Source organism: Benincasa hispida, chromosome 1, assembly GCF_027475165.1.
Source record: "Benincasa hispida cultivar pf3 chromosome 1, pf3_genome.v1.1, whole genome shotgun sequence".
Taxonomy (NCBI): domain Eukaryota; kingdom Viridiplantae; phylum Streptophyta; class Magnoliopsida; order Cucurbitales; family Cucurbitaceae; genus Benincasa; species Benincasa hispida.
The window spans coordinates 39,444,559-39,461,585 of record NC_143478.1 but is presented as its reverse complement, the minus strand read 5'-3'; the positions used below and the strand labels follow the sequence as shown (position 1 = coordinate 39,461,585).

Here is a 17,027-nt window from a genome sequence, read left to right as displayed (position 1 = left end):
GTCCTTAGAGGGGTGAAGATAAATGGAATGTATGTAATGCAAGGTGTTCATCAAGTACACAGCCTTGATTGTGACTCATAATCAGCCTACTGAAGGAGACCTGTGGCACAAAAGACTCTCTCACATCAGTGCCAAAGGTCTACAAGCTCTAGCCAACCAAGGTATTCTACATAAGGGAGCACATCCGAGCCTATCCTTTTGTGAACATTGTGTAATAGGGAAGGCTACTAGGTAGAGCTTTGTAAAGACACAGCACACAACCAAGGTCATCCTTGACTATGTGCATTCAGACTTTGAGTGGTGCCAGGTATTTCCTTACATTTGTTAATGATTACTCAAAAAAGAGTTGGATCTATTTATTTAAATCTAAGGATTTAGTGTTTGAAAAGTTTAAAGAATGGAAAGTGATGGTTGAGAAAATGTCTAACTGTCAGATTAAGTATCTTAGAACAGATAATGGGCTTGAATATTGTGCAGAAGAGTTCAATGTTTATTGCAGACAGCAGGGCATATTAAGACACATGACAGTTAGGTATACACCCCAGCAAAATGGGGTAGCAGAAAGGTTAAACAGAACAGTAATGGAGAGGGTCAGAAGCTTACTATCTGATGCTTTACTACCTGAGAAGTTTTGGGCAGAGGTAGCTTCATATACAGTCTATACACTGAATAGATGCCCTCATGCATCTCTTAACCTTCTAACCCTTGAAGAAAGATGGACCAAGTAGTCACCTAACCTGAATAACCTGAGGGTATTTGGCTGCATTGGCTATGTTCATCAGAGTAAAGGGAAGCTTGCTGCCAGAGCTGTGAAGTGTATGTTTTTGGGCTTCACATAATGTGTTAAAAGGGTTTAGAATGTGGCACCCGATTGAGAAAAGATGCATAACTAGTAGAGATGTATCTTGAAGCAATTATAATTGAGTGATTACACTATCTTGAAGCAATTTTGAATAAAGAAAACTCCGTCAGCTTCTCCGTGGACGTAGGCCTCCCTTGGTCGAACCACGTAAATGATCGTGTTCATCTTCTTCTTCTTATCGTCTTCCTTTTTCGTATACCCCCCGACCCAAACGATCGTTTAGCTTTAGCAAACGATCTTCTAGCTTTTACCCAACGATCGTTTACTTCTGCAAGCCTCATCGTGTAGACGACCTTCAGTAAAGCCTCATCGTTTAGACAACTCCTGCCTTATCGTTCTGTCGACTTTTGCTTTACCTCCATCGCCTAGACGATCGAACACTTCTCTCGCTAGCGAATTCCGGCCGCCTCTTGGCATTCCTCTCTTTTCTTTTCTCTCGATTATTTCTCTGTGAAAGGAAAAGAAAAGATAAGTTAGTCGTAGGGTTTCTTCAGTAGAAGTTTGTGATTCTCCTCTTAACCATTGAAGTGTAAGGCCGAGATCGTACGTCACACGGTTTGTACATCCTGCACGCGACCTAGCGTTTGTCTGAAGCATCGAGGGGTATCCAATAGTCATGTAAGGGCCTTCGTTCACTCTCGGCCCGAAAATACTTTGCAAATCCGTCTTGCATTTTGCCTGCTTCCGCATTTCAAGCCCAACAGTTTTATAATGAATATCTGAGCAAGACTAGATATTCAATTATATTCTTTTAAGATTTAGGATTCAATCATAAAAAACTTTAGAACTTTAATTGTTTTTTGCTATTGGGTTTGAGATGAAGAGAACTTTTGATTAATAAAAACAGGTCATAGATCATGAGCCTAATCTATACTATATAGGTTACAAGAAAAGATTTTTACATCTCCATTTTGTCCTTATATCTTACAAAGCATATATTTTCCTTTTTATATGCATATTTGTATTCATGTCAAAGTAGTTGGATTGTATAAAGCTAAATATCTTTTTAGGATTATTGTATATGCTCATAAATAAGGCTAACTTATCAAATTATTAATTTCAATTAAGAACTTAGTTGAAAGGATGAATGGTTCTTAAATCGAACATAAAATCCATGATGGTCACTTTCATATTCTAAGACAATTCACACTAGAATTAGTTTGATAAAGATTAATCTAATGAATCAATTTAATCATCAAATCTAAAACAAGATTTGAAAAAGACACCACAGGGTTGAATAAACACAAAGTTTTTAATATCATTAATTTAAATTTTGAAGAGCATTATTTATCATTTTAAAGGTCAAATAGACATTTGAAGGCTCTAGAACTCAAAAGTCATTAAAAAAATTAATAAATGAAAATCGTAAAAAACAAGATCTAGAAAATTGAAAGCCAATTGTATACTAATTGAGAAATCAAAATAGAAAACAAAAAATGTAGAAATACTCAAAATAATCTTAAATATCTCCTAAAATAACAAGTTTAATATGCACATATGACAAGATTTAACATCACAAAGTTTAATTTAGTGTACATTTGACAGTAGATTCTTTCCCTTTTTTTTATCTTGCCATCTTCATAAATTTAGGCTCAATAGTTGATAGAAACATTTAAAAGTTGATATAGTATAAGATTTAAAGCAATAGACAATGATGTTATAATTACAATATGATCATATTGGTAGAGTTTGTCTTTCATTTAGTGGGAATTAGAGGCAAATCAACCTCATCACACCACTCCACACACCTTGTTTCAAAATAAGGAATTCTCATCTCATTTGGACAATAACTTAACCAAATTTGGCCTCCAATTCGCCATTTTAATACACTCCCTTCCGTTTCTTTACTCAGCCTCCACCCCACCTCTTCCCCATACTCATCTCCCGCAAAAACCACTCCTCCGGCTTTACTAAATGCCCGGTTCGTTCCACTGTACCGGTTCATAAAACTCTCTCCCACGCCCCCGTCTTCGCCCTTCTCGCTCCCACCGGAATTCTTCTTCGTCGCCACCTCGTTCCCCGTCGTGTTATCGCACAGCACCGCCTCGAACACCGCCGCATTCCCCTCCGCCTCCTGGTCCCACCGCCAATTCCTCATCTTCGTCCTAGTCGAGCTCCTCGACGTCGCCTTCACCGTCGACATTTTCGTTTTTCCAAATCTACCCTTCAAAATCTTCTGCACTTTCACCTCCCGTTCTGCATTCTCCGTCGACCGGCCCAAACTCACTGCCCCGACATAATTTGCTCCGACTTCCGGCCCGACCCAAACCCGAACCCGTGAAACGAAATGCCTCTCCTCTGCATACTCCACGTCATCAACGCTCCCGAGGGCCAGCCTTGCCACGTGGAGTCTAATATTATCGACACGTGTTCCTACGTGAACATAGCCCTCGTGGTACCGGACGGAATATTCTAACTGAACGACCGCCTCAAGCTGCTGGTGGGCCAGAGCGTATCTCAACGCCGATTCTTTCGCTTCGATTAATGGGAACTGATACTTCCGACCACCGCCACCGGCGCGTGTCACTCTCATCCCCATTACCGGCGCGTGGCCTTTCAGAATCCACAACCCGTGCGCCTCCGTCGCGTAGGTGAAACCGAGGCTTCGTTGCGGCGGCGCGTGGGTTAGTGTCTGTAGCCCAACGCCGACTTCTCTGAGGATTAGCCATTTCGCTATCACGTACCCGAGCGTGCGAGTGAAACAGAGCTCAGCATCAACGCCAATGGTGATGAGAAACGTTCGCAATACCGGCGCGTGGTTGGACGACATAGCTTCAAGGTGTGGGGAAAGCAAGTAATTGAAGTAGAAAGAGCCGATTTCAGCAGGGGCGTCACAGGCGCAAACCCAGAAGAGTCGGATGAGGAAAATGAGATTAAAGAAGCCGGAGAAAGATTCCGGCGAGTGAGAGTCCATGATCCATGAAACCGGGTCGGGTTTCAGTTTCTGTAAACGAGAGCGAGGGCAGGTACTCTTCTGCCCGGCAGGTGACCGGGAAATGATTTCTTGAAGGAGTTGAAGAACCAGAGGAAGGAATGGTGTCTCGGACGACAGAGAACAGGCATTCGAGACCCACAAGGTCTTCAGCTCGGTAAATGACGGGAACCCATTAAGTACGACGGCGAAATTAAGAAGTGTATGGGAATCGGCGGCGGTGGAGCGGTGGGCAGTGAGTTGAATCGAGGAATTTCCATGAGTGGCGAGGTTGAAGGTGAAAGCAGAGGAGTGAGTCCAGTCATCGGAGTTGGGGAGGTCAGAAATCCAAGACCAGATATCCATTGTAGTGAGTGAAGAAAAAAACAGAGATGGTGGGGGATTTAAAAAGAAGAATGGGTGATTATCGGAGAGCCAAGATAGAAGAAATGGAAGCCATGGAAATTAAGGGAAGAATTGGTGGTTCATATTGATAGTTGCTGGGACTGTGAACTTGTCAGATTGTGATTTCATGGAAGAATTGAGAGGACAATTAAGAGGAGGGGTTTTGTTTCACTTTCAAGTGCAGAAGAGTCTGAAATTCTTTCTTGGCATGGAAGGGAAATAATTGGGGCCGTAGCTCGAAGGTGACAACGGAAGGTTTGGCGGCTTCCACGTAAAACAAGAAATCTTGCTTGGATGTAAAATTGTGAATCATAAAAATATAATGAGAAATAAGATTTCGAAGAGATGAAAATGTGAATCTTGTCTTTATTAATTGATTTGCATCGTTGATTTTTTGGCTTTATATTTGGAATGGTTAATGTCCGTGAATTATAGTGAAAATTTCCACTTCTCTTGCAAACAATATCTAAGTTATATTTTCTATTTTAATTCTATCAATCTCATATATCAATATGTGTGTTGAACATTGATTCAGACGAGTCCCAAAAACAATACATTGGTCCAAGTCCAAAAAAAATTGAAAGGTGGTATGAGAAAACACGAATCCCAAAAGAAAAGGTCATAGTTTTGGGTCTTGAGTCGAACAATTGAGCCGGTGAATATATACTTAATCGAAAAATAATGGAGCGGAGTTGTCCCCCCCGGCCATGCCACCTCGACCTCCAGAATTATCCTGATATTGTCAAAGTTACACATAATCACAAATAAGTGTAGATAGCCTTATTTGACGACTCCATAAAGGAGGGAGAGTAAATAATCTTCAAATAAGAGTCATGACTTTACTTTTGTGTTTAGATGAGCTATATACTCCATGTACTCATTTAGGCATAAAAGTGTGATAGGTTTGGCAAAAAGTCCTGCTTTACTGATAACTCAAAATAACTCGCAGACAGAAGGGACAAGAAAGGAAACTTCGGGTTTGATTTTATCCGTCCTGGTTCATCCATACATAGCTAGAAAACCTTCCAATAAGAAGAAACTTCCTCTTTGGCTTTGAGCTATACTTGTGCGATGAACCATCACGTTGGTCAACTTGAAAGGTGAGAAATTAGGAGAAACAGGCTTGTAGACACACTCACAAAAGGCCTACAACAATGATGAACATGTGCAAGTTTCCCTCACTAACAATTTCAACAAGTTACAGGTGAGGAATTTGAACCTCCACTCTTTTGGTTAAATATGTGTATAATTTTTGTCAATTTAATAATGTTTGTATTCGTTGAAAGAAATAATATGTTTACTTATTTCAAAACACATAGAGCTATTTATTTTACTCTTCTAGTAAGCCTACATATAAGAGATTAAAATATGCATTGAAACGTACGCATCGTATTTTTTATTAGTGGAATTATAAAATTGTTATAAATTGATAAACTTTTTATAACATATAAACTACTACTTTATACATAGTGTTATTGTATTTGTTTATATTGAGGCTATAGATGATTTTTTAGATATTTTATGGAAAAATTATAATTCTTTTATTTACAAAGATATATGTTGATATTGATATTTCATCCATGCATAAAAAAGTTGAAATAATGATATCATGCATGTGTACCATTTAATTGAAACAATCATTTTAATGTTTCGTTTTTCTCCTAAAATGGGACTACTAAAAAAGAAACACTATGTTCATATAAATACTATTTGTATTTTTAAATGTATGATGATTAGAAATGCCTAGTTAAGCCATCATTAATATCTCATTCATACAAGTTCTTCTAGGGATTTTCCCTAAACTCATAGCTCTTCTTCTTCTTCTTTGTTTTTTTTTTTTCTTCTTCTTTTTGGGGAAAGAGAAACACATTAAATTAGCCAGTTGAGATATCCAATTAGTTTGGTTTAAAATTATTTTTTGTAAAGATATATATTTATTTTTTTAAAAAAATAAAAATAAAAATTAACAAACTCAACTTGGGAAAGTGAAGACCATTTTATTATTCAATACTCTCCTTAAAGCATATATACTATGTTACAAGGGATAAATAACCCATAATATAATGGACACGTGTCTACAAATAATTGGATGAAAATGAACTAACTAAAATATATCTAATACTCCCCTTCAAGATGGGGCAACAATGTTTAAAACACCCATCTTGGATAGTAACGAAAATAAAATGATAGAACAAAAGGGCTTGGTAAAGATGCGTGCTAATTGTAGTCGAGAACTGACAGAAAGAAGGTTCATGAATCCACTCTATATAATCATAATTAGTAAGTTAACCCTTCATAGGTTGGTTGTAATAACGACTGGGTCAATAGTTGTTTACCCCTGATATTACATCTTGTTCCTTAAGTCCCACTAATCATCTAATGAACAATTGGTTTGTGATCCAATCACCAAACTGAGTCTCCCTCGGGCAAATGAGAGGGTGGGGCCCCTTGTTCATGACCCGGAGTCAACACTTAAGGGAAAAACCTCTCTACTATCCCTAAAAGTGGGTAGGAGTGAATTTCGTCTTGCACCCTATGTCCCTAACTATCTACCCGGTCTTACCCCTGAAATGGAAGGCTTATTGAGCCGGCGCTGTTGAGCCTATTCTTCCAATGCAAATCTAAGGATAATCTTGAATAAACAGGAGTTCATAGTTAGCTCAGGATTAAGGTCAAGTTACATAAGTCTTCACTTTGAAATAGTCAGTCTTAAACAGTAAAAAGCGTTAAAAGTAAGAGTGACTTATTTCTTAGTCCTATCTTATACAAACTCTTTGCATAGGACGCCCCCACTCGCATGTCTCTACATGAACAAATCAGGATCACTTCGTTTGTAGCATTTTACAACAATTGTAATATCTGTAAAGTGGGCCGCATCCGATAGTGTCCCTAGAATAAGATACCTACCCTTATCTGTTTACTATAGACCATTTTGGCTATCTACTCGAACTTGATCCATATTTATGTCTCCACATAAAGTTGAAGTGCTCATGTAATAGCCATGAATCTTCGTTTATTGGATTTAGGCCATTTCTAAAACGAAATGAGTAATTCGTATATTTGATAACAACTTTATTGAATAAAACTTTGATAACATCTATATTGATTAACAGAATAAGTTTATTGTTTAAAAATCATGAGTTTTAAGATATAAAACCCAATAAAAAGGATATATCAAAAGCTCGAGGGAGAACAACGTCGTTAAGGAATTGAGGGTGTTGATTATAAGTCACGACTTTGTGAAAAGGGAAAATATCTTTATGGAAGACAACATCACGAGAGACAAAGAATCTCTGATTTTCAATGTAAAACAATTTGTAACCTTTAACCCTTGGTGGATATCCAACAAACACATAAGGATAGCCCTTGGAGAAAATTTGATAGCCCTTGGAGAAAATTTATGGCGAGTTGAGAGCAAGGTTGATGTAACATAAAGGCAACCAAATACTCTAAGGACTGAATAATCAGTTGAAGAACCATTAAGTAATGTGAAAGAAGTTTGCTAGTTAAGAATTTTGGAAGGAGTCCAGTTGATAAAAATGTGGCTTTCAATATACACTCACTCTAAAAAGTCATAGGAATCCGAGACTGGAAATACAAAGCTCGAGCAACATTAAGGATATGTTGATGTTTTCGTTCGAAAACTGAGTTTTGTTCAGGTCAAACCACACATGAGAATTGATGAACAACTCCAATTTTTACAAGAAACCTTTAAACTGAAACTCAGGGGCGTTATCAAATCTAAAAACTTGTATAGTCTTACCATTTTGAGTGTTTATCAGCTGAAAAAAATTGAAGGATGATGACTAAAACATCAAATTTATTTTTCATCATGTAAGTCCATGTATAACATGTGCAATCATCAACTATGGTAAGAAAATATGTATAACCAACTTATGAAGGTGTAGCAAACGGACCCCAAACATCAACATGTATTAAATCAAAAGGTTGTATAGATAAATGATTATTCGAATGAAAGGATAATCTCATTTGTTTAGCAATAGGACACATATAACAGGGTTCAACATGCTCCGTACTATATGAATCTAAGTGTAAAACATCTTTAAGATGATTCAAACGAGTAAAAGAGAGATGACTAAGCCTGGAATGCCATAAATCCACAAAAAATTTTGAAACTGTAGCCATACACACTTTAGAATTTTTCACAACAGCCATAATCTCAAAATCATGCAAAATATTAAGTCCTTCCTTGAGGTCACCCTTGCCAATCGTTCGCAAGTGAACTTGTCCTGAATTATGCAAGAATCAAGATAAAATTGCACTAAAACAGATGGAGTGGATGTAAGGGCACTGATGGAAAGAAGATTGTATCAAAACTGGGGCACATAGAGAACATGTTGAAGGCAAAGATCATCAGACAAACATATAGTGCTAGAAAATTGGACATTCAACTGAGTTTTGTCAGGCAAAATCATTGAGGTATTACCCGAAGTTAAGGATGAAAAATCCACAAGATTAAAATATATATGAGTCGAAGCACTTGAATCAAGTATCCAATAGTCATAAGGATTGAAAGTTGAACAAGTACTGCTAGATATGAAGTAGTAGCATCTGATTCAACAATTACTATCGCTAATTTTGATTGCAACATAGTGAGAATCTCATGTCATTGAGTGAGTGTAGCAAAAGAGATGGATGTTGAATCAATAGGTGCAGGAATATTTGCGACAATATTGGTAGTAGTAGGAGGAACTGATGCTAGATTGGCAATATTGGAAGATTATTATTGTTGGCCTCCTTTTGTCTGATAACCGAGAGGATATCCATGGATTTTATAGCAACGATCCATAGTGTGTCCTGATTTGCCACAATGAGAGCAAATTGGGCGATCTTTACGTTGTCGATTAGAGTCAAAGGAACCTTGTGGAAAAGAAGAATGCTTCAGAACTACAGCAGCAATATGCATAATTGTAGAAGAAAGGTCAACTGTAGGTAGAAATTACATATTTGGAACAGACCTTTGTTGTTCTTCTTGTGCAATCAGTGAAACGACCTTATTAATTGAAGGTGTTGGATCCATCAGTAAGATTTGAGAGCGAGAATGGTTGTAGGATTCGTTCAATCCTATGAACAAGCTCATTAGATACTCATACTGAAAGAAAATTTTCAAATCCTCCATACCTCCACAAGTTCATTTGCCATACATATGGTCAGGACCAATACGTGACATATTCATCCCATATGCTCTTCATCTTGGAGAAATACATCGTAACTGATTGTTGATCTTGAGTTAGAGTGGCAAGACTACACTTGAGTTGGAAAATATGAGGTTCATTCTTGTGTTGAAAATGTTGCTTGAGATAAGCCAGATTGCTAGTGTTGAATCGGAAAATAGGATGCTGAAAGCTATTCCTTTTGATACTAAATTTAAGATCCAGTCAATCACTATGTGATTGTTGTGAATCTAGGCAAGGAGCAAAGCACCAGTAGGTTGAGTGATTGTGTTGTCGATGAATCCAAGCTTGTTATGAATAGATAAGGCCAAGATCATTGAACAACTCCAGGTAACGTAGTTTTCATCCGTGAGTAACTCAGGGATTAATACAAGGTTGGATGTGTCATTGTGATGAAGAAAGAAAGGGCTTTGTGATGATTCGAAAGAAGAAATTGTAGAAGAATCAAAAGTTGCAGGTTGAATTCCAATTTGAGGTTCTTCATGAATCATAGTGAAAACCTAAAAAATTCTTTCAAGACGACAAAGACCATCTTAAATAATCTTGCTGATATCATCTTAAATCACCAATTGATCTAAAAGCTTAAGTTGATGGGTGAAGGTAAAATTAATTCCCCTCACTTGTGGGCTTGAAATTGAAGAAGAGCCAAACAAGAGCTTGAACATAGGACCTCAATGGACCACCTGCCCTGATACTATAACAAACTCAGTTTGGGAAAGTGAAGAATTATCAGACCTCATGGTCGGACTCTGAAAAAAAAGTTAGAAGTTCAAAATGCAAAAAAATTGATTCTGGTTAAAAAAAAAAACATTTCTTTGTATTTTTTTTTTTCATTATATTTAGTCAATGCTTAAGGTAAGCAGAGTGTTTATTGGCCTGCCTACCTTAATAATAGTCCACTATTGGTGGAAGCCAATGTCGGGGACTCATTTTGACTAAAACAAGGGGTGAGTCTTTACCAACTTTCAAATATTCACGGATTTTCACAAGGTTCGTCCACGAGGGTGAGTTAGGGCCTAAGATCAGGCTAAAAGACATAGTCGATGGACAACAGGTGAATATTCCTGTACTACCCCTTATTAGTCCCAAGGGACGGAGAAGGCTAGGTTAGCCGAAAGATGGGTATCGGTTCAAGGATGCCACCTTATAGATAAATAACCTATTGGGCTTGAGAAGTGAAATATGGGTTGAAAAATTACACACTGCACTCGATCTTTTGGGCTTAACAATACTCAGGCCCTATACAAATACCGTATACTACATTTGTTATTCACACAAACACAAAATAATGTGCTAAAAGCACAATCCGTGTGATGAGAAATCTCGACCCTACACCTTGATGGCTGAAATTAGAACTTGGCACTGTTGTTGATTGTAGAACTTTAATGTCTATACTTTTCTTTTCTTTGTTGCGGAGAAAATAGAGAGAAAAGAAAAAAGAGAATCGGAGGGAGATGCTGCCGGAAATCGCCTGGACGATGAGGCTGCAGTCGTCTAGCCGATTTGAGGTAAAGCAGGAAGTCGTCTAGACGATAAGGGAAGAGTCGTCTAGACGATGAAGGCTTTACTGAAGATCGTCTAGATGATGGGGTTCAAGACGATGAGCGTCTACACGATAGGGGTGCCGAGGTAAACGATTGATGGCTAAAAGCTAAACGATCGTTGGCTAAATGCTACACGATCGATGACTCAAAGGTACACAATAGAACAAGACGATCGGAGAAGAAGATGAACACGATGGTTTACGGCCAAGGATAGCCTACATCTACGAAGAAGCTGATGATCATTTTGTACAATTTTTCTCTCTTACTTTTACAATTAGTTACACAGTATATATAAAGGTAGCTTGAATGTTATGAATGTAACATATTTGTAACTACTTTTAAGTTGTTTTCACATTTCTGGATTAACATAACCCTTAACAGAATTGACACATGTCCACACAAAATTGGATACAAATGAACTCACTAAAATTCTAACAAAAATAAAGCTACAATTGAAAAGTATATTGGGCCAATTGGGCCGTTATAAACAAAACAGAACCACAATAATGAAGGACTCGTGGTAGTTAAGGACTTGAAGAAGAAGGAACTTTGTTGGCCCTAGAAGCGGTCAGACGGCGGCGAATTTTGATCGGAGAGAAATGGAGAAGGCCCTGAGAATATACGGCGAAGTTTTGAGGTTAGTGCGGCGGTTACCTAAGGACTCGAGGCCTTACTACGCCAAGTACGCTCGAGAGAATTTCGTCAACTACAGAGAAGTCGATGCGAACGATGCCAAATCCCTAGAAGAACTCTTCCACAGAGCTTACAAGCACTCGCTTTGGGTTCTGAACAAGGTTTTAACTCTTAATTCTCTAATCTTTCAGTCTTGAAATTGTTTTTTCCTCTCGACTTGTGGATCCGTTTTGAGGGGCTGTGGTGATTGGCAGTATTCGGTGGATGGATCTGCGGCGGATAAACTGAAGGAGATCTGTTATAGTTAGTGAAACTGAAGGAGCTTTTCTGCCAGCCCTAAAGGATCCGCGTCGGATTTTACAGTTGAAACTCCGGCGGTGGCGGGCTTGAATTCTGATCAATTCAGTAGAGGTAGGGAATTGAAGGATTATGGATTTGTAATGAAAGTGGAGATGTAAATTGCTGTGTTTTTGAATGTTGGATTTGCGTAAAATAATAAAGATTTGAAGTTTGCATGAAACTTTGAAAGAACACTTATGTCTAATTCATCTTTCTGGAAAAGAAAAATGTTTACCCTTAACCAAATTTAAGTTAAAGATTTACGATGAGATCTGACTTTATAAATACGTGGGCTTCGTATATGACAATATTATTTTGTGATTGTTGCGTTTTTCTGTTCTAAACAATGGAGGATGGAATCACGAAGTATTGATGGTAATGAGTGTCTCAATTGACTATGGATATTTATAATGTTAAAAGCAAAAAATTGCTTCAAATATAACAACGTAATCTATCACATTTGATATGTGAGGAAATATTTTAGGTGGCTTGCAATTCAAATATATATGAAAATTTTATTTTAAATTTGTATTGAATTGTTAAATTTCGATGAAGAATAATGAGAGTTTTAAAATTGGAAATGGTTTTTTAATTTCTATATTTATCTTATTTTATAAAATTTATTTGCAATTTAAAAATTCAAAAAATTACCAAACTAAAAATCAAACGACCTATCAAATAATACTATATCCACTGAACTTTCAAATATCTTTTAAACAAAAGAGTGTCTTCTTAAGTGAAGAACAATACATTATTAAATGAGATAAACTTATAATCTTTGAAACTACAATCAAGTGTAATAAACTTAAATGGTGTGATGAAAAAGATTAATGATAGGAAAAGTTCAAAATGTAGAGTAAGCAATGAAGAAGATAGGCATTAGTTTTACGAAGGCAAACGGTAGCAAGTTCGGTCTTTTTTGACAATATGGTTGTGGAAAAATAGAACCTCGAAGTAGAGATTGATAGTACAAGTATTATGCTAAATGAGCTATGCTCATTTTGGCCGATCTATCTTATTTCAACTAAAAATTCATGAAATCATGGATTGGGAAAACAGAAACCAGAGAATTGTTGGGTACCATGAAGCTCGTGAAATTCCAAAATTCGAAACGGTCTCATTTTCTTCTCACAAACGCTTTGTTCCCGTGTCCAATGACCAAAGGCAAACACGCATAGATTATTGGATCTCACGAATGGCAGAGATGACCTGAGAAATGGAATTGAAATTTCGCCTTTTCTTCATAAGTAGCTTAGCCAATTCAAGGGCTCGCCTTTCGCATCCCGCTCGCTTGCTCGGGTCATTGATGGATTCAAAATCTTCCACATGAGCCACTCCCACTATTCTCCTGTCCACACACACACATTGATTTCAGGAGTCGGTGTGTTTATAGGAGAGGATCACAGATTTCGAAAAGGTTAAAATCGCTTTTCAAAATCACTCTCGAAATATATGTATATATCCTTGGTATTGAAAGAAGTGGGCTAAACCTGATCATTTTAGCAGCTCCAAAACCAAGGCTGTCATGTAACAAGTCGGTCAAATATTTGTTCTGAACCAGCTGCCGAAGCCCGGGGTTGTTGTAAATGGCAGGGAGATAAGCCTCCCCAGGACCATCTTTGTGCAGCTCCCAGAGCCCCACGAACTTCTTATGAAACAGATTCCAAGTCTCTTCAATCGTCTTCAAAATCCACTCTTTGTATGCCTTGCATTGCATCAAACAAAATGCGATTGATATAGGTGTCTAATCTACTAAACTATTTCTGATACTCACAACACGAACATTATGATTTATATCATACCTTTCGATCGTTACCTTCCACGACATGTCCATCTTGTGAAAAGAAGGCCAAGATTAAGTTCCCCAAAAAGGCTCCGATATCGAAACCCATTGGTCCATAGAATGCAAACTCCGGATCGATGACTTGAGTTGATTCTTGCGTGACCATAATAGACCCTGTGTGAAGATCTCCATGAACAAGGGCCTGGGTTCTCTCTATAAACCTGAAAAGAAAAACCAATTGCCACATATATCATAAATAAATCTCCCTATAATAGATTAGGTGATTGGTTTTCCTTTTCTATAGAAAACAAACAATATCTCAACAACATCAAAAGAATCTAACATCTCAGCAACATGATCATCATAAACTAAAATGTTCATATTCTTTGGTATCATTTAGTTTATTTTTTATCTAACAAAAACAGGATAGAAACGGAGCCAGATCAGTCAGATACATTGAAAATAGAAAGAAGATTGGATTTTGAATCAATCAGGCATAGCAGACTAGCATTTAAAAGATTCACATGGTTAACGTATATCTAAAAGTTAGAACTTTAGCTGATAATCAAACCATCCAGAATCAATCTTTAGCTTGCCTACTCATCATATGTATTAGCAAAATCAACAAAGAAGCAAGAACAGAAGAGTATTGTATAACATACTTTGCTTTCAACTCCGCAACCTCAACCTTCAAATCATTGTCTTCTCTAACAGCCTCGGCATCACGATCAAGATACGGTGATGTCCAACGGTTGTATTCAGACACTTTGTACGGGTCAGAAAACACGACCTGTTCAGTGAGTCTGCATAACTCCACATTCCCACAGAACTCGGCAACTGTACAAGTGAAGTATTGCAAGCTAAATAACCATGCCAATGCACCAAAGTAAATTGGGACAAAAAGAAACAAATCTTTTCCCTCTATCTCTAGATGGTCACTAAAAACACATCTTCATAGGCAAGCAAAAACATGGAAGTACCAGATTCTTTGTGCACGGTGGTCGAATTATAAAGGATGGATGTGCCAAAGAGAGTCTTCGCCATGTATTCTGATATGTGATCTGCCAGCAACGGATACTTGATTCCAGCGATCAAACCTTTCCTCAAGATTATATGAGGAGGTTCCAAGTAACGCATGCCAATCAACGACATCGTACGATCAAAGTGATAAACATCAGGGACATGATTTGGGCACAAATGTCCATGCTTTCTTAATGTCACTGCCTCAAAATATGCTCGTTCCTTTGTCATTGGCCATGACTCCCCTATGCAACGAACGTAAGGAAGAGCCTACATGATTTAAAAAACCCAGATTTCAAATGATAAAATTCCTCCAAGAAACAGGGTACCTCAATATGTTCCAACGCACAAATCATTAACTAAGTTCTGAAGAAGCTCTATAACATGCGAACATTTCAAACCCATTGATTAAGTTTGTAATCTCCTCTACATCTAGTGTTTCTGGGTGAAGTATTTATCTAAAAACTCTTATTAAGCAGGCTCCATTAAGCTGTCAAGAATGAAGACAATAATTAATTATGACTAATTATCCTTCTTCAATCCATGAAACCCTGAAACGACTCTTCAAATCAAATCATTAACCAGACAAATTCGCTCCCCACATAAACCCTAAACCCCAATACTTCCCCAACACAAACAAAATCCGCTCTCCATTTCCAAACCCCAGAACGACAAGTCAGGCCATAGCGACAGAAATTCAATAAATAAGCTAAAAATGACAAGAAATTAGGTCACCTGCTTGATAACGAAGGAACCCGATGAGCCTAAGACTATGTAAACGAAATTAAGGTTGCCATCTCCGACTTCCTTAATCTTAATGTCATCGAACTTATTGCCGAGCTTGTCGGACAATGAAGGAACAGTCTTAATGTACTCGATCAGGGAGCTCTCGTCGAGCGGACGGAACTCGGAGAAGGCCATTAGGTGCGGCGGAGAGTGACGAGCTCCGGCGGGATTTGCTTTGGGGGTTTAATAAAGTAAGAAGTGAAGAGTGAAATCTCTACTTCATCAGCTAAAATTCTTGACTAATGATGGAATCTGTGAGGAAATGAACATTGAAGGGAGCCAATCAGAGGAGAGGGACATTGAACCTGGACGATTATTGGGTTAATCGAATGAGAAATTGAACAGAGATTCATGGGGTCTTCCGCCACTTTTAGAAGATATTAAATTCCATCTTGCGGTTGGACATAACTCAATTTTCTTCAAGCATGATCTTGATTGTTCAAAGGAAAAAGCATTTTTTTCTCTTCCTCCTCGGGCGTGGTTCATCACTCAATTCTCTTCAAATGTTTGCCTTTTCTTTTTCTTCCCTTTCTTCGAAACAATTTTCTCTTTATATTGTTTTCTTTTAAAACTTATAAATAAAACGGTAATAGATGTCTTGTCCATGTTATTGCTATCGGAGCATGTACAATTATAGGAGGGATGTTCAGTACCGATTCTTATAGTACTGTTCGGGAAGTCGATAAGTTAATTTCCTGTCGATGTGTATTTGCTGGGTTGTCCACCTAAACCCGAGGCTGTTATAGATGCTATAACAAAACTTCGTAAGAAAATATCTCGAAAAATCTATGAAGATTGAATTAAGTCTCAAGAGGAGAATCAATGTTTTACTACCAACCACAAATTTCACGTTGGCCCAAATACTCATACTGGAAATTATGATCAAGGATTACTCTATCAACCATCATCTACTTCAAAGATCATCCCTCCTGAATTTTTTTTCAAATACAAAAGTACAGTCTCTTCCTACGAATTAGTAAATTAGACAGTATACTTTTGTATAAAATCAATGGTGTTTCTCTTGTTCCCCTCCATTGAAGATTGTGTGCACATAAAAAGTTATAATAAAAAAAGAAAATTTTACTTCTTCCTACATAATTTATAGCTTTGTTATTGCCCATGACTTAATATTCTCTCCTTACTTCTAGTGTTAGATATTTTTCCACTTCCACTATTCCTATGAATTATAGCAGAAATTTGATTGAGTTACAATTAAATTTTGACCAGCTATTTTATTGAGATTAGTATTTAATTGGGCTTTTATATATATAAAAAGGGTATTTAATTAACATGGACAAAATAGTTTTAACATTGTGTGATGATATATGATTCGGGCCTGTTTGGCATTTTGGGCTTTGCAAGTATGCAGATTCCATTTGGGCTGAGTTTCATACATCTAAGGAAGCTGATTTGGGCCGAGTTACTAACCACCTATGACTAAATGATCTTGAGTAAATTTGATCGGTAATTGACTAATAAAAAATAATATGGCATGTCGAGGTGACAATTTATAAATGAAACATATTTTTACTAATTTTGTATATATATT

The 17,027-nt window shown here is 37.4% G+C and overlaps 3 protein-coding genes across 3 annotated transcripts; 1 reads left to right on the top strand and 2 right to left on the bottom strand.

Annotated features, from left to right (window-relative positions):
• Positions 1-2,461: 2,461 nt before the first annotated feature.
• Positions 2,462-4,366, bottom strand: LOC120070225 (uncharacterized). Its single transcript, XM_039022104.2, has one exon. It carries the CDS (start codon positions 4,137-4,139, stop codon positions 2,559-2,561), a length of 1,581 nt encoding a protein of 526 aa, XP_038878032.1. The 5' UTR covers positions 4,140-4,366; the 3' UTR covers positions 2,462-2,558.
• Positions 4,367-11,415: 7,049 nt separating this feature from the next.
• On the top strand, positions 11,416-12,070 carry LOC120086049 (complex 1 protein, LYR family protein). The gene is made up of 2 exons (XM_039042472.2): positions 11,416-11,711; positions 11,805-12,070. The coding sequence occupies exons 1-2, from the start codon at positions 11,517-11,519 to the stop codon at positions 11,856-11,858; spliced, it is 249 nt and encodes an 82-aa protein (XP_038898400.1). The 5' UTR covers positions 11,416-11,516; the 3' UTR covers positions 11,859-12,070.
• Positions 12,071-12,741: 671 nt separating this feature from the next.
• MTK (S-methyl-5-thioribose kinase) lies at positions 12,742-16,078 on the bottom strand. Its single transcript, XM_039042461.2, has 6 exons — positions 15,428-16,078; positions 14,653-14,962; positions 14,335-14,509; positions 13,692-13,893; positions 13,380-13,594; positions 12,742-13,237 (listed from the first exon to the last, which is right to left on the bottom strand). The coding sequence occupies exons 1-6, from the start codon at positions 15,611-15,613 to the stop codon at positions 13,069-13,071; spliced, it is 1,257 nt and encodes a 418-aa protein (XP_038898389.1). The 5' UTR covers positions 15,614-16,078; the 3' UTR covers positions 12,742-13,068.
• Positions 16,079-17,027: the final 949 nt, after the last annotated feature.